We start from the raw sequence: 27,652 nt of genomic DNA on the forward strand, positions 1-27,652 counted from the left end.
TGAAAGGAGCTCAGCAGCAGATTTGGACGACGGGACAGTATGGGCGTGATGAGGGAGAGGACGGCCACACCAGCACTGAATGGGTCGCTAGAGGTGAAGGACCCTACAAAGGGGACTCCAAGTGGTGGCCAGAACTACGTGAGAGAGCATTTCAAGGTGGGCGTGGCCCGCAGTGTCCACCGCTGCAGGAAAGTCAAGACGAAGGCTGAAAAAGTCTATGAGCTGTAGTAGCACAAGGCCGTTAGGGATCTGGGAAGACTTTGAATCCAAACTGGACTGAGGTGAGGGCGGACTGGACGGGGACAAATGTTTTCAGAAATACAGCTGCGAATATGGAGGAAAGAAAGGGAAGTAAGAAGTGGGAGGTTAAGGGTTTCTCTTTCTCTATCTATTTATTTATTTTTTTAGAATGAAGAGATCTGAGCATGTTCAAGAGCTGATGGAAGACTTCATTAAGAGGAAAGTGTAGCTATAAAATCACTTATCACATGGACATATTTGTTTATTTACTCATTTGCCTCAACCCATTAGCCTGCAAACCCGTACAAATCAAAGATGGGTGTTTTCTTTTTGTTTGCCCAATGCCTAGAATTGTAAGGCACACAGGAGATGCTCAGAACATGTCACTAGAGGCTGGGAACATCATCAGGACAAGCCTGAAGCCCTGAGGGAAGACATCCAAAGCTGTAAATTAGAAAGGGAATAGAGAAGTACTGTTGAGGTTTACGAACTTAAATGTGATTCTTGAGGTATTTCAAATTCTTAACACATGTCCAAGAAATCCAGAGATTTAGAATACCATGAGGAAAAAATGGTTAAGAGTTCTTTTTCCTTTGACAGGTCATGATCACAGTTAAGCAGACGTCACAAGCTTTGCACCATACTCTTGCTCTGGCATACTGTTCAGGTTTCTCCAGCCAAAGGCTCTTCAGACACGTGAACAATGATGCATCCTCAGTCTCAGGGCTAGCTGCTCCTCTGTCCTTGGCTTCGTGTCAATGAACCAGCCCTAACAAGGTCAACTGATGGTGCTTCCCAAGGGGCAACGTCCTGACAAGCCCTTCACCCTCTGTCTTCATCTGCTGGACCATAGGTTGCATTCATGTTGTATTTGAGCAGCAAAATAGGACTGCCGCAAAACAAGTGAGGTGATGTTGCTTTTAAGCTAAGCTTCTCCAAACCTCAGCATTACGTTCTGAGATGACAGCAATGGCCAGAAAGCTAAGACTCCAGTGTCAAAGGCAACAGCCCTCTCAAAGGATGCCTCTTCCCTTCTTGTCTTAGCACCCGATTTCTCAATGCTGACACCTGGCTGCCAAGTCCCTTGAATTACTATAGCATTTCACATGAGGACGGCAAGGAAAGGACTTGGTCTCTGGCCCAATTACCAATCACAGGAGATTAAAGCAATGGATGGAAGTGGAAAAATCTGTATTCTTTAATGAACTCATCTTTCCAGTTTCAGAGAAGTCTGTAAACAGCTGAGTGAGATGAACCATAGTCCTCACAGGACCCTAAGGAATGCTGACTCAGAAAGAAAAACAGAGGGCCTGTGGCCAAAAGAAACAGAGGTTTCTCAGATCAACATCTTGAATCTGGCTTAACTTGCCCAATCCACCTGGCAGGCACTTCTGGGGGAATGCCAACCACATCTGGAGAAACATGAATTTGCTACCCTCTTGATCACTGCAACAGGATGAGAGGATTACTATTTTCAACCTGGAGATCTGTCGTGTTGTGGTTGGCTAACAGTTGCCATGTTCCACCCTCATTTGGCCACTGTTCAGAGTCGGGTGCAGCATTCTTAATGGACAGAGCTGGTCTGGAATGTCACATGAGTGGGCCACGCTGAAGCTTGGCTGCCAGGAGCCCAGCCAAGCCACAAGATGGCAGGAAGCAGCTGCCCAAGAATACCCCTGAGGGTTAGGGGAGGTGGGCTTTTATTGGGTCAAGGCGTTGGGTCAATCGCTGGTGGAAAGTGTGGCCAACAGGGCCAATCTTCTCAGCCACAGTCTCTTTCACTTGGGTCGGATCAGTAACAGCCACATCAATAGCCTGGTAGAGTAACAACAACTAAGTGACATCATTCATGTCAAAAGTGGTTTATAAATCAGAACAGGCAAACAGAGGTTCCTGTCAGGAAAGTGGGTTCAGCATAATCAATAACAACAGACAGACACGCACTGAATACGAAGAGGAACACTCTGTCTTCCATCAAATAGTCATCATAAAAGGATGGGTACCTCAGCCAGTCCCTTGGTTCACGTGTGTCCTTCAGCCTCACCTGCTGTGCCTGATACATCCTTATGCAACCCAAACACTCACTTAGGAAAACAGACACTAAATGTTTCCTAAAATTTTGACTGAAATAAACAGCACTGATGAGGTAAGACTTGGAAAATGTGGGCTCAGTGCTTGGGTGGTGGCGGCAGTGAAGGCTGGATTGGTAATTCAGAGGTTTGGGAAGGGCCCCACGCTAATCAACATAAGTAAAATTAGGTAGAAATGAGGTAACTATTTATTTGCAAGGTTCTCCTGGTCTGAATCTCTAATTAAGAATCATATGGGTCGGGGCGCCTGGGTGGCTCAGTGGGTTAAGCCGCTGCCTTCAGCTCAGGTCATGATCTCAGGGTCCTGGGATCGAGCCCCGCATCGGGCTCTCTGCTCAGCAAGGAGCCTGCTTCCTCCTCTCTCTCTGCCTGCCTCTCTGCCTGCTTGTGATCTCTGTCTGTCAAATAAATAAATAAAATCTTTAAAAAAAAAAATCATATGGGTCACCTGGGTGGCTCATCTGGACAAGTGTCCAACTCTTGATCTCAGCTCAGGTCTTGATCTCAGGGTCATGAGTTCCAGCCCCACATTGGCCTCCATACTGGGCATGGAGCCTACTTAGAAGAATCACAGTGACTTGTAGTCCCAGTTCTGGGTCTCAGTTTCCCCAAGTGTAAACCGTTAAACAGGTAATACAATGTTGATCCACTGTGTGTGACTGATGTTATTAGGAAAGGCAGAAGACACAAATAATCCCACTACTTTGTGGGAACATGATGAGAGCAAAATGCTAAAATAACATACTAACTTGGGAAGTATATTCCTTTAGCTTAGGGACGGTGGGGTCACCTGATCAAAACTTTTCGGGGAAGTGGTTGTGAGCTGGAGTAATTGGAGTGACCTTAATTCTCTGGGTTAGAGGGCAACAGGCAGGGTTTAGGAAGATGTCCCAGACAGAGGAAGCCAAAGCTGCAGCAGGTCAGACTCAGTCAGAGCAACTTCCAGACACCAGGGAGCATTTGCATCTGGGTGGTGTTCTTAGGTCAGTGTTCTTAGAGCCACGGACACTCACCCCAAGCGAGAACAGGGTTCCTCCATCCAATTCCATCCCAGCCCACCAGAGGCACTGAGCAGCAGAGGCCTATAATCGATTATGTCAGTTTCCAAATCAAGAGCAAACTCTAAGTTATGGCTCAACAACCAAGAAATGAAACCAACCCTTTAAGTGCTCAGTTTAACTAAGAATGGGAAATTGTCTAATGTGTTATCCTATAACATCCAAAAACTAATACCACCCATGACTAAGATCTTATTTTTTGCATTCTCATGGTCTTCCTAGGATTTTCCTTTGCTTTTTAAGTTTCATTATTCATTATTTCTTTCACAAGCCAAGTGTCATGCCCTTAAGGATCAGTCCTGAAGTTCAAAGGCATGCACAGGGTCCTCACCACAGGGGCTGCGCTTGTACATTATCCTTTTTAAATAGAGAGAGAAGGGCAGTGAGGTGTGATCCAATGCTTAGAATAGTCCATTTTTCAGAATCACTGGTGAATTGTTGCTTACGATCTTTGCAGAAACAAAATCTGGGCAGTGAGCAAGGGCAGTAAGAAAACTCCATTCCCAGAGCTAAGCTCAGAGCATGGAACAAGGCAGGTTCTCAACACAGCTTCCCAATATTCTCTCCCTTGTCTCTCAAGATCTCGTACAAGTCGGCATGGTAAAGGCAGAAGCATGAACAATTCATATCCTCATTCCTCAATCCCAGCAAGTTTCTGAGAAGTGGAAAATTCTACGGGCAACAAACAATGGCAAATTAATTCAAGCAACCCCAGCTCTGGAACCCTGGAACCCAGCACTACACTTGGCATGTGAACGGTGCTCAGTGAGCTGTTACTGAATGAGATGAAATCAGCAACCTTCCTAAAACAAAATGACCTGCCATCGTCATTTGTGTCAATGGAGATCACAGTTTCCGTATCTGTAGCCGCACCAACATTGGGTACTTGCTATGCTCTGGTTTTCCCAAAGAACTCTCTCCAATCACAAGCTGCAAGAAGCTAGCTGACCCGAGGCAAGCAGTCCAGCGCAGCTGGTACAAGTGGCTAGTCTGAAAGATGTGCTGTTTCCTTGTAGAGCTAGGCCCTAAAGGTTGGTACCTTTCTGTCTTTCAAGTGAACTTGAGCCATGTCTGGATACAGATGGAATTCTTGGAGAATTCTTGATCATGGGGTGCCTGTTGAGAATTTCTGAAACGAGCCTGTTTTATGCCACGAATGTCTCTGAAATTTATCTCTGTGGAAGAAAATGTTTTTCCAGGAAGGGGTGGAGTGGGGAGACCAGACTGTGATGTTTACTCACACCATCCAAGGAGCTTTATAGACATTGTTCTTTTTCTTTCTTTTTTTTTTTTTTTAAAGATGTTATTTATTTATTGGACAGAGAGAGAGATCACAAGTAGGCAGAGAGGCAGACAGAGAGGAGGAAGCAGGCTCCCCGCTGAGCAGAGAGCCCCATGCAGGGCTCAATCCCAGCACCCTGGGATCATGACCTGAGCCAAAGGCAGAGGCTTAACCACAGAGCCACCCAGGTGCCTTCTTTCTTTCTTTTTCAAAGATTTTATTTATTTGAGAGAGAGTGTGCGTGTGAAGGGGAAGGGCAGAGGGAGAGAGAGAAAATCTCAAGTAGACCGCGCTGAGTGCAGAGCCCAACACGGGGCTTGATCCCACATCCCTGAGACCCCGACCCGAGCCAAAACCAAGAGTCAGACACCCAACTGACTGAGCCCCCCAGGTGCCCCTGGACATTGTTCTATTTGATGCTCACAACTCTCTGGGGTTATTTGACAGATAAGAAAATCTGCCAGAAATTGAGGGTTACCGGGAGGGACGTGGGTGGGGGATAGGTGAAACACGTGATGGGTAACAAGGAGGGCCCTTGTCACAATGAGCACTGGGTGTTGTATGGAACTGTTGGAACTACTACACTGTACACCTGCAACTAATTTTATACTTTGTGTTAACTAACTGGAATTTAAATAAAAACTTAAAAGAATGTATCTGTCAGGGAGGGGGTAAGTCAAGAGTCCAAGGTGACAGAGGTAGAAAGGGGCAGTGCCAGGTTTAGAATCCAGACTTGAACATGCACTGGGAAATGGTCTCCATGGAAGTGTCTTTACTAATGAGGGGTATAGCATTCCTTACAATCATAATAAAGAATCCTGTAACGAATTCTGTTCTTAGAGCCTCCATACGATGGAACATGAGTCTCTTGACTTTTGCTGTCATGTGCATAATTCGGATTTATGTAATAGCAGGTAAGGGAAACTGTGATGTGGATATTCCCTTGGGGAAAAGAAGCCCTATCTCTAGAAAATACATATATTTTGCATTCTTATATTTGCCGTCAGCACCTGGGTAACCATCAATAAACCGAGCAGAGATTGATATATATTGCGAAAACCTGAAGAATTTTCTAGGCTCTCCCACCTGAGGCGCACAGTGGTAGCAATTCCGGCAAGAGGCCCCTTTCTTAGAACATTAAATGTGTCATTTAATTCAAAAGGTACTTTTCGAGGCCTTGGTTGTGGAGGTGTGTTCAAAATGGTCCTCTAACGAGCCATTTATGAAATATGCAAATTTCGATGCAGTGGCAGAAGGTACAACTGTGACCACAGGCCCGGGAACGGCCACCGCGATACTTACGCTGAGTGTGGAAAGTACACTTCTGAAGAAAAACAGAATAAATATGGTGAGAAGGACTTTTATAAACATAGCTGGATAACTACTGCCAAAGGAGGTGTTTCTATTGGATGAGAATCGAGAAGTCTAAAACCAGGCCTTAATGTCAGAGGAGCCTGTAACTGGAGAGGAGCCACAGAGCCTCATGAAGCGTTCTGGAAACCATCTGCCCAGACCCGGAGCCTGGCTCTAGCCACTGGCAATGATGCCACGACCGTGGCTCCCATTGTTTTATGTTTAGAAGAGAACTCCAGATGCCCCTTAGCCTCTGACTGCCTGCCACGTATTAAAAGATTTATGTATCTTTACAAAAATCTAGATTAAAAAGAAAAAATATATATAAAATAAAAACTGGCCGAATGGCCTATTACAGGAAGTAAAATATTTGAGACCTTACTTAGATGTACTTTTGGGGTTTTGCAGTCACAAGACCAAAAGGGCTCTATTCAAAATTCCATATCCTATTTAAGTTTTCCCAATATATGAAACCCAAGAAGTAGGCTGATCGTTAGCGAGTTACTCAGTGTACCCCAGTGCACTCATTCAAAGTACGGAGGGTACTGAAAACTTCAGGGCTGAGACTGATTTCAACAGTTTACCACAACGGAGTAACTCAAATCCCAGGAAATGCACTGTTTGGGTATGGTAACCAGCAAAGAACAAGGTTGGCGCAGTCAGCTTTTATTCCATTAAGAACAACTAGACAGACCACGTCCTACTTCTGTTCCAGGAACAGAGGGATTCTGAAGGGTCAACATTTCATGAGACTCAGAAGAACAGAAACCTCACAGTGGCTCCCAAAAGCTCCCTTTTGCACACACAGGGACAGTCTGTGGACAGACTAGGTTCCGTTGCCTCTAGAAACCAGAGGGAAACACAACAGCCCTGAGTGCACACACACTGGCGTGATATATGCCAAAACTCGTAACAAAAGCTGCTCAACTGCTTCCGGACCTTAGTCCGATTGCTCCACTACTAACTTTTATGCCACACATGTTAAAACCTGGACTCTCTCACATTCCCCCTTGGTCTCCTCTGGGGGGAGGGTGAGGGCAATGGGACAAGGGACTGTGAGCCTCCGATAGACAAAGAGACCAAGAGAGAAGCGGAAGGAGCTCCTCCAGGATGTCCCCACTGCCAAGCCTGGCCCTGGCTCTGCCAGAGCCCCCGCCTGAAGACAGACCACAGGCACACGGCCCCTTGTGGCCCAGGCTGCAGGGAGAGGGGCGGGAAGGACTGTGAGAGAGTGCTGAAGTCAGCTGCTCCCGAGGCTCTGAGTCAGCACCTTCCAGACCAGGGTGGCTGTTGGGAAACAGACTTCTCTCCCACAAAACCCCAAATGCAGCAGCAGCCCAAGAGCTCAAAACCCACGGGCACGCTGCGGAGCGGGAGCCCCGAGCTGACCATGTGTGCCAAGGAACTGGGGGCTGGAACCCAGCACCCACCCGGCTACCGCTGCCCCATGAGAGACAAGAAAGGAGGAGCGGGGTGCTCCATCCATGTGCAGGAACTAGTCCTACCTGCAGCCAGGCTCAGTTTAAAGTCCTTACTAAATAAGCAAACACAACAATGACCTCATACCAGAAACTGTTCTCCCCACGAAGACTTGGATAGCTTCATGCTTCAACTAGCTGCTGCTCTTCAAGGGAAGGGGTGGAGAGGGTAATTGGGGTTGCAGTGGAAAGAGAGTCGAAATGTTCCAGTCAATGAGGTATCAAAGTCATTCAACCTTAAGGGCTGCCTAGGAGATTACATTACCTGAACAAGGCAAGACACAAAATGGTACGCAGACACAGACACACTAACTCAGGGGAAAAAAAAGTTCGGAAGGAAAGATACTAACCTCTTAAAGTATGACTGACGGAATTATAAACAATTTATTTCACTTCTTTCTACTCTTCTAAACCTAAGAATAATTCTGCAGCCATGTGAGCGAGCACAGTTTTGGAAGGGAGGCATGTGAACCAGTGTGGGAGGAATGAGCTCCTCCAGGTGGACCAGATGGTCCAAATTAATCCTGGTCACCAAGAAGGAGGCAGACAAAAAGGACAGACCACACATCTATCAATGGAATCGTTTTCCAAATTTTCTTTAACGAGTGTGTATGGCTTTTCAGTTGAGGGGGAAAGACATCCCACCCCAGCCTCCCTGAGATGTTAGTGACTTGAAGCACTGTGTATGTGGGAGCCTTAAGGGCTTCGAGAATCTCCCTTCTCTCTATGCAGGGACGTGTGAGAGTCTCCCAACACCGCAGGACTGTGTGCAGTGAAGGGAGAGAAACAGCACCGGGCAGAATTCTGAAACGCAAGATAACTCAGAACGGTGAGTTCGGGTGGCTGAACAAAAAAGCTGGGTATTCTCTCAATTATAGAATATCCTTTCCTCCAAAATGACAAGCTTTCCCTGCTGAGGCCACTCACGCCTCCACCACGGGCCCTGCACCTCCAGGCTCTGTGCTGTACACAGAGAAACCTAACATCTGAGGGACGTAGAGGAGGCCTCTACCATGTAGCACCCCGTGTCCTTCTTCTACATCTTCTTCCATTTTCAAAAGAATGCAGAAACAAAGGGCAGTGAACCACTCTAAGACAGGAAAACCAAACGTACGAGAGGGAGAGAACCGGGACAGTAAGCTGATGAATTACAGGGGCGGAATCTGCCCGCGTCAGTGGACTGAGAAGCCCGCACTCCCAGGCCATAGGGACACAGTACAGCACAAGCAGCCTTCTGGAGGAAGACGGATCAGAGGATTGTTTCTGGCTCCTGAGGGGAAGGGAGGGACAGTTTTATGACACTATTTACTAATACATTTGGAACAAGAAAAAAACACTGATAAAAGCCATCAACAGACACTGGCAGGCTCCTTGGAGCTTTTATGGTGCTGGTGAAGGGACTGGAAGTCCACCCACCATGCTGGAACTCCTGAGGCACAGCTTGGAGGCTCATGGCAGCAGCCCCTCGAGCCCTGCCCAGAAGTGGTGGATGGACTAAGAGGGACCCAGTGCTCGGCGAGCCAGGCTTCTGTGCCAGGTGGGGCTCCAGGTGCTGTCTACACACACTCTATGCTTCACAAGAGCTCTGAGCCCAGAGTGACACAAGCAGCAGGTGGTGTTACTAGGTTTAAACCCAGGCCTACCTGATCCTAAGGACTTTTTCTGATAACTCAGTTAGAACCATCTAGCAGGGGTGCCTGGGTGGGTAAGTAAGTTAAAGCCTCTGCCTTCAGCTCATGTCATGATCCCAGGGTCCTGAGATCGAGCCCCGCATCGGGCTCTCTGCTCAGCGGGGAGCCTGCTTCCCTTTCTCTCTCTCTGCCTGCTTCTCATCTCTGTCAAATAAATTAAGAAAAAAAAAAACAAAAAAAAAAACATCTACCAAATCCCAGTCTATTGTCTGAGCGCGAGGATTCCTGTTCCACGGTCAGCATATCAAATCCCCATTCTTCCACCCGTGACATTCCTCCATGACATTCACATGCCCTGTACTTTCTGAAGCAGTGCCAGTTGTGAACATGCTGGTCCCACCGCTTCCGTGGGTGCACCCCTACTTGCCTCACTGTGTGGTCTGCCCCAGGAAGCCTCTCACTTACTGATGCACATCGGGGGCCACCCTCGGCACTTGCTCCTTCTGAAGAGGGACGGTCATTCCTGCCATAGGGACAGGTCATTTAAATGCTCTGATTTGCCTCCCATGTTTCTGCTTTATTTTTACAAATTAATACTCAAATATTACAAATTACAAATATTATAAATACTTCCCAACTGGATGACCACGCTCAAGGGAGGAATCCCAGCAAAGGAGAACACCCCACAGAAGGAACCACACTCCTGCCTATAATTGTTCCACTTGCTGGGTTTGCAGGCAGCATGGTGCTGGAAGGAATGCCCCCCACCTCCCCTCCGCCGCTGAGACGTGATTTTACAGTATCTCATCGGAATGCAACGCTCAGAATGGGAACTGCCAAACTGTAATTTAACTGGAATCCATGGAAAGTCTTACACGTAGATTAAAAAGCTTAAGTGCTCAAACAGGACACAACAAAAATTGGGCTTGACTATGGTTCACTTGGAAAATTAAAGCTTTTGGTAGTGAAGTTAAAGATCGCCTCAACAGTATCATGTGATTGTTTAATAGGAGAGAAAAAGGAAAGTGGGCATCCTGTTAGGATGTGTTAATGGAAGAGGAACGTCCAGATCACAGAACTGTTCAGCGGAACTCTCCAGAATGACAAATAACATACTCAGGGCTGAGAGCACATTTAACAAACTGATGGAGTCCTTAGAGGTGGAGACCTGGTGTCTAATGCAGAAAGAAAAGAGAACAGAGAAACATAAAGAAATTTTCAGATGTTTGACAGGCTGTCATATGGAAGACAGGGTCTAGAATGGGAATCAGTGGGTGGAAATGACTGAGACAACAATTTTCCGTTCAATCAAAAGACGCTTCCAAACCATGTCTGTGGGAGGCAGATGATGGCCCCCCAAGATGACCGCAGCCCAATGCCCAGAACCCATGTCTGTGTTACTCTGCACGGTAAAGGGACTTCACAGATGTGGTTAAGTCAAAGCTCTCAAGATGGGAAGACTCTGGGATTACCCTTGCAGGTCCAACATAATCACAAGGCTTCTTGTAAGAGGGAGGCAGAATGTCAGAGAAAGACATGCGACAACAAACCAGAGGTCAGACTCAGAGAAAGATCTGAGGATGTCACAGTGCTGGCTTTGAAAACAGAGGAACAGCTATGAGCTAAGGGATGCAGAAGGCTTCCAGAAGCTGAAACAGGCAAGGGAGCGGATTCTCCCCTAGAGCTTCTAAAAGGAATGCAGCCCTGCTGCCACCTGGATTTTTGCCGAGTAACATCCACAGTGGACTTCTGACTTTCAGAACAGTAACAGAACACACTGGTGGTGTTTGAAGCCACTAAGTCTACAGCAACTCGTCAGACCAGCAACAGGAGACGAATGCAATGTCGAACAAGAGAATACCCACTAATGGCCCCAGGGAGCTCCCCGTCCCAGGAGGCAATCAAGGAGAGACTAAACACCTACCTGTCGGAAATGCTATGCAAGGTAGTCCCGGATGACCCCCACATACCCCTGTGACTCTGGGAGTTCTCAGGCACACGGCAGGTCCTCCTACTGTTGTATTCTACACACAGGTTCCCACTCCCGGGCCCAGTGGCGGGCAAGGCTCGCCCTCGCCTTCTCACCAGGAGGACCGTGGTTAGTTAGTACAAGGCACCCTTTGGGCGGAGGATGCCTAGTGGTGCAAGAGCCCGGCCCAGAGTTTTAACGTGCTCACAGGGTGCCTACCTGAGCAGAGGACCCCTCTGTTCCTGGCACAGGAGAAGTTGTCACATTGGCAGAAAGAACCGTAGATCTTCCCAAACTCGCTCTCGAAGCAGGAACACTGGTTGCAGCTGCACTCCCCACGCCCACTGCACAGGGGCTTGCCCTCGGCTTCCCGGCACAGGTTCTGGTACCCGGTCTGGCTCTCCCCTTCCTGGCACTCACAGCGGGTGCCCAGGTGGCCGGGGTTGCACTCGCACAGGCCGCACACGTAGGTCCCGTTCCCACTGCACCGGGTGCTGTCGGACTCCAGCCGCGCACTGCAGCCGCACTGGCAGCTGTAGGTGACCCCCACCTCCAGGCTGTCCCGGAACCCTACGGGCCGCAGGGTGAACGTGTGCTCCGTGGGCCTGCCGGGGCAGCTGCGGGCCTCCGCCGACACCTCGAAGGACGCCTGGGTGGGAAGGAGAGAGGGGATGTTGCGGCATGGCTGGTCAGGGCCTCCCCACCACCCAGAGGCCCAGTGGGGGGAAGCACCCCTGAGGTCCTCGATGGAGAGCTGTGGCTGCAGGCCAGAGGCAGACGAGGCCCCCCCAGATCCACGAGCGCCCTCACAGTACCCAGGACGACAGCACTCAGGTGCGCCCAGGGCATGTGGTTCTAGCTCCCCCGCATTTCTGTGTTACCCTACCCGCTCCCCTCTCCGTTTAGGAAGTCGCTCCTCCCACGAATACTTCCCTGGCATCCCCTCTGTGCCAGGCACTGAGGTAGCTGCACCCTTGACCTCTCGGGGCACGGGGGCCCATGCACCCTGGCACCTGCCTGCCCCTCTGCAAAAAGGGTTCCTCTCCTGCTGGAGAAAGGATGAGGGGCCCTGGGTCCCTGCCAGGGTGCCTGCCTCACCACAACACACACCTGAAGGCTCCCTCTACCCCCGGGTTCCTGCTCACACTGGTCCTCCCAGCTGCACCCCTCAGCCCCAATCACAGCCCAGAGTCATCACTGATGAGTATGCCACACACAGGGACAGACTTTTTCTTTCTAAGCACAGCCTGTGGAGAAGTGTCACTGACCCCTGAGCTGCTCACGGGTTGCCCCAGAAACAGGCAGCCAGGTGGGCGGCTGGGGATGGCCTCACGGGAAAGACCCCATCACCTGCCCACACGGCTGTGAGGGGAGGAGAGCACGGGCGGGCTCTGTGGGGTACTCCCAGAGGCAGAGCGCAGCTCCTCCCTGGGCTCCCCTGGGACAGGAGTGGGTGTGGCTAGTCAGCCAGGCTGCCCTCAGGGCCCAGGGCTGTGGAGGTCCGCAGACAGGCAGCTGGCACGCCCTGACCCAATGCCACCCTGAAACACTTCTCCCCGAACAGCGGTGCTCCTGAAACAGACCGGGGTGTCCATTGACTGACCCCCTGCGTCTGGCGGGATGGCTCTGTTTTTCAAAAGACCCCTTGGGTCGTTCTGAGGTTCAGAAGGGGTTAGAAACCACTTTTAGCTACTGCTGTTCTTAATTGCATTAATCACTTGGGTTGGATTAAAGCTGATTTTTTAGAAAGTCATCTATAACTGGCTTTACCGGCCTCTCAGGTAACAAAGAGGTGTATTTTTGGAGAACAGTGAAAACATGTTCTTTTCTAAATGTTCTATAGATCCCTATCACTTTGGGGTCTTTATCAATTCTAAAAGGTCTCCCCTCAAATTCTGTGACATCTAGGGACACCAGGGGGGTGGAGGGGCAGATGAGACTGAGCGGGAGGACAGATCCAGCGCTCTAGGCCCTGGAGAGAAATTCCCCACTTGGCAGTAGGCCCGGCTCCAGGTGACCCAACGACGGACATCCAGGAATCAGCGTCAGCCAAGGGGTGTCACAGAAGCTGCTGCTAGACAGGTGAGCTGAGGATGATGACCAACAGCCAGGGTCAGAGGACGCTGGGAGAGCCAAACCAGCTGCAGACAGCTGAGACTAGCCCACCCGCACTCTCCAGGTCTACACAGACGGTGGAAGGAGGCAAAGGGAGAGACAGGCTATGTTTCAAGGACCCAAGGTATAAGTGGGCTCTTGAGGTAAGGAAACGAGATGAGGACCCACCTGGGAACTGAACCCTGCCTCATGACAACAAACATGACTAGTTACCAGGGGACAGATGCCTACATGTGCCAGGCACTGTGCTGGGCATTTCCATGAGTGTCTCATGTACATGCCCTAAGAAGAGGTATTCTCATTTACTGGAGAGAATACAGGGCTGGTGGGTAAGGGAGCTTAGTGCCGGTCACAGAGCTGGTGGGGGTGGGACCCGGCTCTTCTCGGCACATCCTCTCCTGGAAGTGGGAACATGGCAGGTGTTCAGTGTTCATGTCTGGGTACGGGGGGCAAGGCAGCCCCGCGAACTGCAGGGACTGCAAGATGGTGATCCACAAGGGGGGACCAGAGGCATCTCAAATCTACCTGCTTTGGGCTAGAGGGGACCCAACCTCCAGACAGGAAGGGGGTGGGGTGCCTGACCGAAGCCCCCCACAGGGCCGTCAAGAACGCAGAGATGAACTTCCCTGCTTTGAGAAAGAAGCCATGACTTGCTCAACGCGACCACTTCCCAGGGCTACGGTTGTAGAGGGCTTGTTAAAGGAAAAGTCCCTGCCTCCCAAAGGTGTCTGGGGCTCAGAAATGGAGTAAGTGGCAAAGAAAGAAGCTAGACCAAGAGCCAAAGGGATTTAGTCACCGAGAGACTGTGAGAAGTGTCCATGCGGGAGCAGGACCTGCCCCCAGGAAACTTGCCTGCATCAGGGGACAAAGTAACAAGAGAATTCAATCTCCCCAGACTTCCCAGTGTGCCTGCGTTTGCCAGGGAGTAAGCGGAGAAGCCAGGGGAGCCCCGGGATCAGTGCAGCCAGCCGGTGACCCAGGATTTAGAAAGGCTCATAGACTATCTGCCTGGCTGGTGGAATGAGGAAGAATGGCCTTTAGGCAGTCCTGGTGGCTTTCCTCAGCCAAAGCTTTGGTCCAACCCAGGCCCTAGCTGTCAGGCCCATGTACCCTGGCATGTGGCCAGCCACCTGATAAACAGAGAGTGGCTCCGTCGAACTCAGCCACTGGTCTCGCAGGTCCTGCTGGGCACAGGAAAGCTATAAAAAGCACTTCAGGAACAACAAGTAAATCTGTTCTGCTACCTTCCTTTCAGAGTCCATTTCCCCGAGGGGTCAGGAAAGAATCCAGCCGCTGTCAAGCAGCTGGAAGGAGACTTTTTTCCCTGATTACTGTGGACTTCAACTGATACTCAAGGCTCCCCAGTTCCCAGAGACCTTCCATCTCGCACTCTGAGATTCCAGAGGAAAGTCATGGACATAGCAGCCCTCCCTCCCATCCAGTCTTGTTATTTAAGCCTCATTGGGATGCTCGTGGTTTCCTTGCAGGACTGTTGGCCTGATCCACGCTTTCAAAAGGGCTGCCCAGCCCCCACCCCAAACCACCAAACCCGGGGCTGTACAGATGCCAAGTCCACCAGGAGCTCATTGAAACAAAGCGCTGGGCATGGGCACGGACTACAGAGCCCCAAAGGAGGGGACAGGAGAGGGGGACACTGTGGGAAGCCCATGATGGGGCTCACTAGGTCCTTTGTACTGGGCGTTAGTGTTTGCTGTACGGCTGGTCACTTGCATACTGATTTGTCGAAGTCAGTTCATGAGAAAACCAACTCCTAGTGGCTGGGCCCACTGGGTCAGCCCTAGCTGGTGTTGGGCCCAGAGGCAGAAAATTAGGGAAAAAATTAAAATCACTGGAGAAGAGAACCTCATTGGATTTGACACTTTGAAGGTTTTATTTAAAGAGTATTTCTTTTGTCCCTCATCCCCTGCCACCTCTCCTGCTTCCTGCCTGGAGAGATCTCTTAACCCAGAGAACACAGAAGAGTCATAAAACCATGGCCTCTGGCTGGAAGTGCCCATAAAGCCTCTGCCTGCCCGACCCCTGCCCCCACCATGCCCCGTTCTTCAAGAAGCTTTAGTTATGAGGGGTGAGGCTCACCTGGCTGACACTTAAACCCAGCTGTCCCAAGGCTGCACCCACCGCCCCCCAACCCCCACCATGGCCCATGTCCTCATCTATAGGCCAGACCTGGAGATACCCAATGACAGTTATACCCTGACTGCTTTTCCTAATCCCTCTTCTCCATGTAAGTCCCGAGCCCTTCTGCCTATCTCCTGCCATTCCCCAACATATCCACGGACCTCCCAAATCTTGGCACTGAAGGATAACACCCACTTCCCAAGTAACAGTCAGATACCTTAGCTTGGCCCCTACGTCCTGCCCATACCGCCCAAGCCTGCCCCAGGCCCCACCCCACTCCCCTCAACTGCTTCCCACTTGCAAAAGAGCAAAGCATGTTCACACCCTCAGACTCACCTACTGCTCTGCACATGGTAGGCCCATGGATGGGACCTCCCCATCCTCCCTCCCACACCTGGAAAACCCCTACTCATGCTCCTTAGCTCAAAGATAACCCCTCTGTGATGCAGATCCTTCGTCCCTGGGGCCACTGGGACACCATGGCCAGCCTGCAGAGCTGCACGCCTCACCCTCTGTGGGGCCGACTCATCGCACGTGTTCTCCTCTGCGGACTGGCCCTGGACACTGCCGTTAGCGGAAGAGCCCGCGTGCTCAGGAGCAGACCTGGCTGCTGGAGCCCAGGTGTGAGCCCTCTAAAGAAAGCTCAGTCTGGGAGGAGGGACAGAGGTTGAGAGATGGTCCAGGGTTAAGGGAATCAGACTGGTCCCAGCCAGAAGTGCATAAAGGCATCTCTCCTTCAGCAGAAGGGGGGCCGAGGGAGAGCCCCCCCTCATTCCTTTGCTGGAGCTGGCTCCATGGTGCTGAGCCTATGCATTCCCAGGGCCCCCCACCCAGAAGGGCCCCATGCTCAGGCTAATCCTTTGCTGTTGTCATCTTCAAATTCTGTTGTTTTGTTTTGTTAAGATTTTATTTATTTATTTATTTGTCAGATAGAGAGAGAGAGAGAGAGTGCACGCACAAGCAGGCACAGGCAGAGAGAGAAGCAGGCTCCCTGCCAAGCAAGGAGCCTGATGTGGGACTCGATCCCAGAACCCTGGGATCATGACCCAAGCGGAAGACAGTGGCTTAATGACTGAGCCACCCAGGCGTCCCTCAAATTCTGTATTTTTGAACAAGGACCCCATATTCTGATTTGGCACTGGGCCTCGCAAATTGTGTGGCTGGTTCTGCCCCTGCACTCGCAGGGCCCTGCACGAGCTTGCCTCTCCTGGGCTGGCATGGCCCTGGCGGCAGCATCTTATCTGTTGTGACAGGGGAGTCGCCGCTGCTCTGTGCCAGGCTATTTCCACCCACAGGAAATAAGAACTCCACCCCTCCTTGCAGCAGAGCCAGAGGCCGTGTGACCGTGGCCTCCTGGACAGCAAGACAACAGCAGAAGTCTTCTCTCTGAGCTGAAGGGAGACTGCTGGCCCACCCGTGCGGAAAAGTTGTCCAGGGCGATCAGGGTGGATGAAGCACCTTCCTTCCATCTCTATTTCAGCTTCTCTATAAATCATCCCAATACATCTGAGCTTTTATGTTTTGTGGAAAAAAATGCCATTTAGAACCTTTTTGGGGGGACACCTAGGTGGCTCAGTTGGTTAAGCATCTGCCTTCAGCTCAGGTCATGATCTCAGGATCTCCTGGGATCGAGCCCCACGTACGGCTCCTTGCTTAGCAGGAAGCCTGCTTCTCCTTCCCCTCTGTGATCTCTCTCACTCCCTCTCAGATAAATAAATAAAATCTTTAAAAAAATTTTTTTAATAATAAAATAATCTTTTTTTGTCTTCTAGACAGTGTCCCTACTTTCCTGAGCTATCCTAGCGAAACCCCAAATCTGTACACAGGGGTGTCTATACAGAGGTGGTAAGGAAGCCACCCCGGGCTTCCTAGAAAGCTGTCCTTCCGAAGCACACAAGGCAGAACGCAGACTCTGGCATCAGGAGTTTCAGATTTGACTGGGTACTTGCAGCTCAACAGCAGCAGGACTTTCGGCAAGTTTCTCAGGTCCCCCTGGGAGCCCCAGTCTCCCTCACATCAAGTGGGGGAAGTAACGTCTATCTTACAGGTGCTGCAGGAAGCAGATGAAGTCCCTACTAGATGTAGCACAGGGCCCATCATCAACCCCCACACAACGGTACATGGGTTATTCCCTCCACGGTAAGAACGACTAGTCAGTGACCACAGTCTGTTACACGCCCACTGCTTGTTAGCTGGGGGATCTCGGGCAGGCTGTGACATCCCCAACCTCAGGATGCCCAGCAGCAGTGAGCACAGCCCCTGCTCCCCCCGAGCCGGAGGGCGGGTATGTGCGCACACTGAATGAGGTAAGGCACAGAAAGGCACTCAATAAGCCACGCTCCCCGTGCGGAGCCCCCCCCCCCCCACTTCTTTGCTATCATACTTTGATCCAAAATGAACCCTCTGGAACATACAGGAGAGAACAGAATCACAGGCAGCAAGAGGCCAGGAAATGGTGGTCGAGGGTACCAGTATCACAGCCAGAAAGCCCTGGCTCCGCTTTTCTCACCTGCCAACCTGAGTAACACTACCTTCCCTGCAGGGGAGTGGTGAGGAACACAGAGCAAACTCATTGTCTTTCTTCCCCATCAGCCCCTTAATCCACACAAAGCTTCTATGCCCTCCACGGCTGTGGTTATCCACCCCATCGGATCAAATCAGAAGAGATGGATGGCTTTCTTCCTAATTTGCAGAAGGAAAAAGCGAGGGTCAGATTATCCAAGGCACAGAGCAAGTTGTCGAAGACTAGGAATGAAGGCCAGTTCTCTGATTCCCACCATACTCTCCCACCTAATTTCACTCCTGCCCAATGAAGGTCGTGTTTTCAAACGCCAAGGGCACAACGTCAGCTTGAGGAAGTCTCGTGCGGCAGTGCACTGGGTGCTGCCTCCTGACTGAAGCCCTCTAACAAGTCCACCTTGCACCCCGGAAACACAGCACAGAACAGGCACCCCCCCCACGACGCAGAGTTGGAAGACAGAATATAAGCCCCGAAAGGCTCTGATAAGTCATAAAAGTTACCAGAAGCCAAAGAATGATGACCAACGCTAGCAGGTTTAGTTGGGGGTGAGAACTTACTGTGTCCCCAATCTTCAGGCCTTCACACTTCCTCTGGCCGGGGTAGGACACACCGTCCTGGCAGGTAGCAGTGAAGAAGAGATTAAGGTCCTCAGGCTGATCCCAGACAGACACCTCCACTTTTGACCGGATGCTCTGAAAGAGAGAGAAGACGGAGCCAGAACCATTTAGTGCAGGCCGCAGCAGAGATGCTCTCCACACTGGTACTCGGAGGCCCACAGGACTGTCCCTAACTCAGGAGCCTCAGGCCAAGGGAAGAGCCACTGGGCTTGGTTCACTGCCCATCCCTCATCCTTTCCCTTCTCTGCACACCACACACCACCTTGCCAGACCTGGCCCGAGCTCTCCCTCCGTGAGCTCAGAGAGGTTGACAGTGGTCCACCTGCCATATGGTAACTTTATCTGCTTCCAGGGGGTGATGTTCTGTCCCCACTCACCACTCCAGAGTCACCTCTCGTCCCACTCAGCTTTGGACACTCAGCTCCTCAAATCTTGCCATGTGCTCCCTAGACTTTGGTGGTTTAATGGGCCTGGGATAGCGTTCCCTCGGTCAATGGCTCTTCTCTTCCCCTGGCTAGCATCTTGTCAACCTTCCAAACCAGTTCAGCAGGCACTTTCTCCTAGAATCCACCTGGCTGATCCTTGCAATCACACCCACCCTCCATCAGATGAGGGCCACGTTCACTGAGTTTTGAACCATATTCTGAAAAAACAGTATCTTACATGGGGATAATGTTCTCAAGATGGTAAATGAAATAAAAGTCAAGCCAAAGTTACCCATCAGAACAGAAAAAATAAAAGACGAAAAATATCAAGTGTTGGAAAGATGTGTAGAGCCCCTGGGCTCCCACTCTGCTGGTTTGAGTCTGACTGGTACAAGCTTCGAAAAAACCATGAGGCACTGTCTACCAAAGCCTGGACCAACCTTGGACTTAGTAATTCACTGTAGGCTTATACCCAACAGAGACATGTACTGACCAGAGACACGCATGAGAATGTTCATAGCAACACTGTCCACGGCAGCTAGAAACCAGAACCACCCAAATGCCTGTCAATGGTAGAAGAGACCTTTAACAAAACAATTATGGTGTGTTCACACAGAACACCATATAGTAACAATTAATGTAGTATCACTACATCCCATGACATAGATGAATCTTGTAACCCTGCCTGAAAAAGTCAGACCCAAAGAGGATATATATTGTATGATTCTATTTATATGACATTTAAAAAGAGGCAAAATTAATGGTTACCCTTGGAGCGATAAACAGTAGAAGAGGGCACAAGAGGTGGTTCTGGGTATTAGTAAGATCGTTTTTTGATCTGGGTGCTGGATTCTCAGAGCTATTTAGCTTGTGAAGAGTTAGTGCAAATTTCTGCATGCCTGTAGGTTGAAAAACTTGCCATTGAAAATCTCTAAAGAGGGCACACTTTGGTGACTCAGGGCAAAGGAACTGGCTTGGGTCTTACAAAAAATAAATTTGTTTATACACAGGTACACGGACCCCAAGTTCAACGATGACCACGAGGCCCGCACCCTCCTCTCAGGTACACTTAAGGGAACATGGCATTGAACAGATGGCTGGCAGAACTGCCTCTTGCTCTTTTGGGTTCTTTTCTTTGTGGGTTTTTTTTTTTTCTTTTTTTGCTGAGCCTGTAGTGCTAAACTTGAATAAGTTAAATATGCAGTTTTTCCAACAAATTAATGGCCTGTTGAAAATACTCTCTGCAAAAAATAGTCTCCCCCTTTGCAACAAATTGTCCAAGTGCTTCTACAACTCTAAAAATACTCTCTCTTAAATCCACTTCCTCTTGTGCCAGCCTCAACCGGCCGAGAGTTGCATGAGTATCTCTCAACATACACAGTGCTCTCCTGCTGAACACAGTTCTTTACAAAGCTCCTGAACTCACTGAGCAGGGAGCTCCCAGAGCCATATCCTATTTCTCCCTAGTACTGAACACAAGCTTCTGTTGAGTGAATGGATGGGTGTTTTATTTTTTTTTTATTTATTTTTTTTAAAGATTTTATTTATTTATTTGACAGAGAGAGATCACAAGTAGACAGAGAGGCAGGCAGAGAGAGAGAGAGAAAGAGAAAGAGAGAGAGGGAAGCAGGCTCCCTGCTGAGCAGAGAGCCCGATGCGGGACTCGATCCCAGGACCCTGAGATCATGACCTGAGCCGAAGGCAGAGGCTTAACCCACTGAGCCACCCAGGCGCCCCATGGATGGGTGTTTTAATAGCAGCTATACTAAGGGGTTCAGACCTAGTGGAAAAAACTTAAAATTATTTTTGAGGCAGGTCAAAAAATTTTTTATTGCTTATACTGTGCCCTTTTTTTCCCTGTGACTTACTCATTCCATAACTAGAAGCTGTATCTCTTCCTCTCTCTCCCCTTCACCCTTTTTGCCCAAACCCCCACCTCCCCTCCCCTCTGGCAACCATCAGTTTGTTCTATTTATAGATCTGATTCTGCTTTTTTTTTTTTTTTAAGGATTCTAGTTATGAGTAGAATCATATAGTATTTGTCTTTTTCTTTTTTTTTTTTTTTAAAGATTTTATTTATTTATTTGACAGAGAGAGATCACAAGTAGACAGAGAGGCAGGCAGAGAGAGGGAGGGAAGCAGGCTCCCCGCCAAGCAGAGAGCCCGACGCGGAACTCGATCCCAGGACCCCGAGATCACGACCCGAGCCGAAGGCAGCGGCCCAACCCACTGAGCCACCCAGGCACCCAGTATTTGTCTTTTTCAATCTAACTTATTTCACTTAGCACAATACCCTCTAGGTCTATCCATGTTGTCACAAATGGCACAATTACCATTTTTCTATGGCTGTGTAATATTCCATTGTGTATACACATTACATCTATCTTATCCACTGTATACTTAGGTTGTTTCCATATCTTGGCTTTTGTAAATAACACTGCAATAAACATAGGGGTACGTGTATCTTTTTGAATTTGTGTTTTCATTTTCTTTGGGTAAATACCCAGTAATGGAGTTACTGGATCATAAGGTAATTCTATTGTAATTTTTTGAGGACCCTCCACACTGTTTTCCAAAGTGGCTGCACCAACCTGCATTCCCACCAACAGTGTAAGAGGGTTCCCCTTTCTCCACATCCTTGCCAACATCTGTTCTTTGTTAATTTTGGCCATTCTAACTAGTGTGTGGTATCTCAGTGCGGTTTTGATTTTAATCTCCCTGATGGCTAATGATGATGAACATTTTTTCATGTGTCTGTTGGCCATTTGTAGGACTTCTTTGGGAGAAGTGTCTGTTCATGTCTTCTGCCCATTTTTTGACGTGATTATCTGTTTTTTTGGGTGTTGAATTTGAGGAATTCTGTATAGATCTTGGATATCAGCCCTTTGTCAGTACTGTCATTTGCAAATATCTTCTCCCATTCCGTGGGTTGCCTCTTTGTTTTGCTGACTGTTTCCTTTGCTGTGCAGAAGGTTTAAGTCCCAAAAGTTCATTTTCACTTTTGTTTCCTTTGTTTCTGGAGATGTGTCTTGAAAGAAGTTGCTGTGGCCGATGTCGAAGAGGTTCCTGCCTATGTTCTCTAGGATTTTGATGGATTCCTGTCTCACATTGAGGTTTTTCATCCATTTTGAGTTTATCTTTGTGTAAGGTGTAAGAGAATGGTAGAGTTTCATTCTTCTGTACATAGCTGAATATTACTCAGCCATCGGAAATGATGAATACCCAACTTTTGCATCAACATGGATGGGACTGGAGGAGATTATGCTGAGTGAAATAAGTCAAGCAGAGAGAATCAATTATCATATGGTTTCAATTACTAGTGGAGCATAAGGCATAGCATGGAGGACATTAGGAGAAGGAAGGGAAAAATGAGGGGGGGGAATCAGAGGGGTAGACGAACCATGTGAGACAGTGGACTCTGAGAACAAACCAAGGGTTTTAGAGGGGAAGGGGGTACAGGGATGAGTTGGCCTGGTGGTGGGTATTAAGGAGGGCATGTACTGCATGGAGCACTGGGTGTTATATGTAAACAATGAATCTTGGAACACTACATCAAAAACTAATAACGTACTGTATGGTGACTAACATAACATAATAAAAAATAATAATGAAAAAATATATATTTTCTAATTGTGAATAACTATGAAAATGAGGCAAATCAGTGTATCAAAAAAGGGCTAGGTAGATTGGAGCTATGTAAAAAATGACTTAGGGTCAGTCACATAAAACACGAAGCTCCTGTGTCTTGCCAACAAGACATTGGGAGGAAACACTAGTGCTCCCTCCCCAAGATATGCTCGAGCTGCCTCCTGGACATGTTAATGGGGGAGAGAGAACACTGGAGACTGGGATTCCTACTGAATGAACTTGTAACTATGATGGATGGAAATCATTATCTATGCTCCATTCTGGCCATAAGACCCCAAAGCCTTGCGTTGTGATCTAAAGTTTGTATATTCCTGCTCCCTACAGGAATCAGAAACTCTTAAGATGTTGGGGGCAGGGGACAGGAATAGTGGAGATTATTCAGTTCAACCTGTCAGTTTATGGAAGTGGGAACGGAGGCCAAAGAAAAGGCATCGCCCAGGGTCATTCAGCTGCTGGCAAGCAGGACAGAACCAGGTCTTCTCCCTGCAGTATTCCGACCTTGGAAAGTACTAACAGTCAGGTTGCATTCTGGTCCTATGCGTCTATCTCCTGCAAAAGACTATGGGCTCCCAAAGGACAGGACTGTGTTTTGTTTACTTTTTCCCCCCAAGATACGCATGACGTCTGCCACACATTAGGCCACTGGCATATATCTGTTGACCGAATAAATGACCACATGGAATGGAGCACAAAATAGAGGATCCAAGCTTCAGGCAGTGCAGTTCTTGCACATGAAGACCTCTGCAGGATGCCTGAAATTCAATTAACTCCCACCACATCTACTCCTGAAGATGTTTCCTTACTCCTCATCCTAAGACAAGGAGACAATGTCAAGGATGCCAGAAGTTTAAAGGCTATTAAAATACTCAGGCAGGCTAGGTCACAGCTGCAGTTGCTTTTAAGTCAGGCCAGCTGTGGAACAGGTGGGCACAGAGTTGATGGCAACGACAAAAAGAGAAACACGTGCTCCTCTCAGAGACACATCTTCCACAGCCTCTCCTACTACCCTCCACATGCCAGGCTAGCAGTTTCCAGCTCCTTCTGTTCTCCCCCACTCTGAAAAGAACCCCCCCCACCCCCCACCCTGCCACCATGATTCTGAGTCCTCGTCCTCTTTCTCAATGTGACACAACGCTGGTATGTTGTGTGTGAGCACCCGGAGCCGCCCTCCGGGCTCTGGAAGAGAACCTCTCCCAGCACCAACAGCACAGCCAAGCTCCACGCTGCCAAACCCCCTTGGGAGGAGACTTGGTGATCTCTCACAATGAAGAATTTGGCACAGCAAATGAAAATACAGAAATCAAAGCCCAGAGTTGAAGACTTCCCACTATGAGAGCTGTCTACAACAGACTTGAGTCTGCAGGACGTGGACTTACACACACCCTTCCCATCTTGCTCCTGCCTCAGCCTCGCTAAATCCCACAGCTGTTTCGTCTGTTACATGTGCTTCACCCCAAATCTCTTCAGAATGTCCCCACAGATGGCTGGCCAGCTCTCGGCGGGGGTGGGGGTGGGGGGGTGGGGGTGGGGTCAGAGTCAACACCCAAACTTAGTCATCTGCTGCATGACTCACATGGAATCCAATGGAATCCACCACAAACTGCCGAGACGGCAAGGTAACACAAACAGAAGCAAACAGTCCAGTCACGGCTGGGCTCAGACCCAGGCCAGGGAGAGAAGGAGGTGGAAGGAAAGCCAGAGCTAGGTACACTAAGTGCATACACACACACACACACACACACAGTGACAATAGGTCCAGCAGCATTAGGTGGGAGTTCTGGCTCTCACTCTGACTCCTTTAGTTAAGTGTCCAGAGGCTGAGGCCAAAAGGCTCCCAGCAAGGAATGGCCCTCAGAAAGGAGGCGACATTTAGCAGGGCTGGGCCCCCTCCCCCACACACGATCTTTTCTCAGACACGCTCTTGGTAGGTCATGTTTCCCTTCACCATGGAAATGTGAAAACCACTGAAGATAAGGTGAACCTGGAAACCCTGGCCTGCTGGGTCTGGTGAAGACTTAAAAATCAGAGAACAGAAAAGAGGATGTTGTATGTGAGGAATGGGGTAGAAGATGGGGAAGGAAGTCTTTGGTTTCTCTCAAGAGGAAGTTCCAGGAGTGAGGGGGGATTGGGGCATTTGTAAGAAAAGGACCTTTAACTGCACTAGAAGGTGGGGTGGGTAGAGGACAGAAAATCACTAGAAGGTGGAGGTGGGTAAAGGACAGAAAACCATCCACAAATCCTCACTGCCTTCCAGCTCACCGGCTTTCGGATGCTGAAGCTCCAGGAGACCAAGTGACAGCCCTGGAGTCCCCCAGTGGCAAGCACACAACCTCTCGCTCCTGGTCCAGCTGAGCAATATTTTGTAAGTCAGAACAGGACTGCATCAGTAGTCTGACAAAGTCAACACTGGAGAGGCAGAGCTCCAAATACTCACTTGTACATCAGTCACGGCTGGGAAGATGGTTTTTCTACCACACGTGTGATGCCATAGTGGATCCCGGGTTAGCCCATAAATGTCTATTTTACATAAGGTTAGGACTAATAGTGCTACTTCAACTGTATTTACTTTATGCATAACTTTGTTTTAACAGGAAGAGGCACTCAATTCCAGTTTGGGAATTAGTTGGCCCCATGAGGGGCTGGGTGGACCCTGGAAACTATAACCCTCGTGGGTCTTCGCAGGGAGGGAACAGCTGAGCGTCCAGACTTGCCTGCACAAGAAACTGGGCCTGCCATCTTCCTGAGAAAAGTAGGTCCGAGTCAAGTGCTTCCTGGGTCCACAGAACTGAGGGAAAGGAGGATAGGAAGGAGAAAGGTCTGGGAATCCCGGAGACAGGCTTGGCATGGGGAAGGGACAACTGGAGCGCATCTGGCAGTGCTCCACTTCCATTCACAGGCAGCCAAGTCCGGGTGACGAGTTACAGAGCACAGAACTCACCAGGCCCTCTCAGCCTCCCTCTGAAAGGCCCTGATTACAACCAGACCTAAGTGGGCAGGCAAAGGGCCTCTGATTCTTACAGTCCATGGCAGTCTGCAGCTCTCTGCGGAGCTCCAAGAGCTTGGGGAATGCTGACTGCCCTGCCCACTGGGAGGTGAGGTCAGCGGGCGTGCTTCTCTCTTCCTGCCAACATGCAGGCAGGATCACCTGGGCAACTGGGTGGGTGCAGAGAACCTGTGCCCCCCTCAAGCATAGCGCTCCCGTGGGCCCACGTTTTCATGAAGTCAGAACCCAGGCGTGCCCGGGGGCCATTGGCCTGAGTCTGACTACGCCATTTACTGATTACTGGGTTCAATGTTTGTTGAGAATCAAGAGGGCAGAGGTGAGGGGAGAGGACGCAGCAAATAGGATGGTCTTCTCCAGCCCAAACCTGAGTCAAGGAGGAAGGCGTCACACTCAAGAGACTGGCCACAAAGGGATGCTTGGGGGCTCAGTCAGTTAAGCGTCTGCCTTGGCTTGGGTCATGGTCCCAGGGTCCTGGGATCAAGCCCCGCTTGGATTCCCTATTCAGCGGGCAGCCTGTTCTTCCTCTACCTGCCACTCGCCTGCTTTGCTCTCTTTCTCTCTCTCTTTCTGTGTCAAACAAATAAAATCTTAAAAAAAAAAAAAAAGGGGGCGCCTGGGTGGCTCAGTGGGTTAAAGCCTGCCTTCAGCTCAGGTTATGATCCCAGGGTCCTGGGATCGAGCCCCGCATCGGGCTCTCTGCTCAGCGGGGAGCCTGCTTCCTCTTCTCTCTCTCTCTGCCTGCCTCTCTGCCTACTTGTGATTTCTGTCTGTCAAATAAATAAATAAAATCTTAAAAAAAAAAAAAAAAGAGAGTGAGAGAGAGACAGGTAGCAGGAAGCAGAGCCACACACGCCAGCCTAATTCACAGCCCACCTACGTGCATGTCAGCTCCTGGAGCCTCAGCGGGACACGGTGGGGTGGGGTGGGGTGGCCGTGGGGAAAAACTGATGACTTACATTGTATGCATTGATAATCAGTTGAATGATATTTTTGGAGTCTCCGTGTAAAATCTCCACTGTCGTTCCAGGTATCAGGGCTGTGAAATTCTTGGAAAAAAAAAAAGAAAAAGAAAAAGAAAGAAGAAATATAAGCCAATTTTGCCCTTCTATACCAACTGCTCTCCTGAGCTAGACCAGTAAGGAGCCCCCAGCACCATACTCTCTCACATCATAAACTGGAGAAGACATCACAAGCAAGGTGAGAGGACCTGGCTCTGGGGTGCACATATGTGGAAAACCAACCTCTGAAGGTCTGCATCAAAGGGCCTGGTAAGATCTGTTCCAGAAGCAGAATGTCCTGCTCCTCCCGGGAGACCTCTCCCCTCCCACCCGCAACAGACAACTCTCTGAAATTCCATCCTCCTCTATGGGCAACTTAGTCTTGATATCCTTGCCGTCTTTCCTCAAGTCTACATAGATCTGTATTCCCAGGTTCAGCTCAAGGACGCCCTGGATGTGTTCAGCAGGAGCAAAGGGGGAAGCTCTTCCAAGAGTCTATGGCCTCTTCCCTGAATGGGGAACTGAGACGTGAGTGGTGGCTTCCCTGGGTATCTCTGGGTGAAATCCTGGGCACAGCAGGCAGCCTTGAAGTGGCTGCCTCTCCTCTTTCATTTGTCCTAACACCTGAGTACATCACATGTTAGACTGCCAGAGAGCTCCAGGAACTCCCACTGTCCCCAGCCTGCCTTGGGCCGCATGGGCCGACTCCCTGAGTAAGATGTCCTTGGTTCCGGGGCGCCTGGGTGGCTCAGTGGGTTAAGCCGCTGCCTTCGGCTCGGGTCATGATCTCAGGGTCCTGGGATCGAGTCCCGCGTCGGGCTCTCTGCTCGGCGGGGAGCCTGCTTCCCTCTCTCTCTCTCTCTCTGCCTGCCTCTCTGTCTACTTGTGATCTCTCTCTGTCAAATAAATAAATAAAATCTTAAAAAAAAAAAAAAAAAAAAAAAAAAAAGAACTCAAGATGTCCTTGGTTCCAAGCAAGAACGGCTTAGGCCACGGTGGACTGCTTCTGTCTTGAGGTATCTGGAAACATACCCAGTCTAGTCTGTGCAACTGATCCCTCTAGAGATGTTCCTTGTAAACAGAC

At 49.6% G+C, this 27,652-nt stretch overlaps 1 protein-coding gene across 1 annotated transcript in view; it reads right to left on the bottom strand.

Moving 5' to 3' along the window:
* LOC111155029 (integrin subunit beta 5) overlaps window positions 1-27,652 on the bottom strand; it is a 114,816-nt gene that overhangs the window by 20,028 nt on the left and 67,136 nt on the right. The window contains exons 8-10 of the mRNA XM_022515043.1: window positions 26,527-26,616; window positions 18,434-18,568; window positions 11,321-11,750 (exon numbers count right to left, since the gene is read on the bottom strand). Of these exons, the coding sequence (XP_022370751.1) occupies window positions 11,321-11,750; window positions 18,434-18,568; window positions 26,527-26,616 (655 nt within the window). The remainder of the gene's footprint in view (window positions 1-11,320; window positions 11,751-18,433; window positions 18,569-26,526; window positions 26,617-27,652) is intronic.

Source organism: Enhydra lutris, unplaced genomic scaffold (assembly GCF_002288905.1).
Source record: "Enhydra lutris kenyoni isolate GAN:26980312 unplaced genomic scaffold, ASM228890v2 scaffoldscaffold39, whole genome shotgun sequence".
Taxonomy (NCBI): Eukaryota; Metazoa; Chordata; class Mammalia; order Carnivora; family Mustelidae; genus Enhydra; species Enhydra lutris.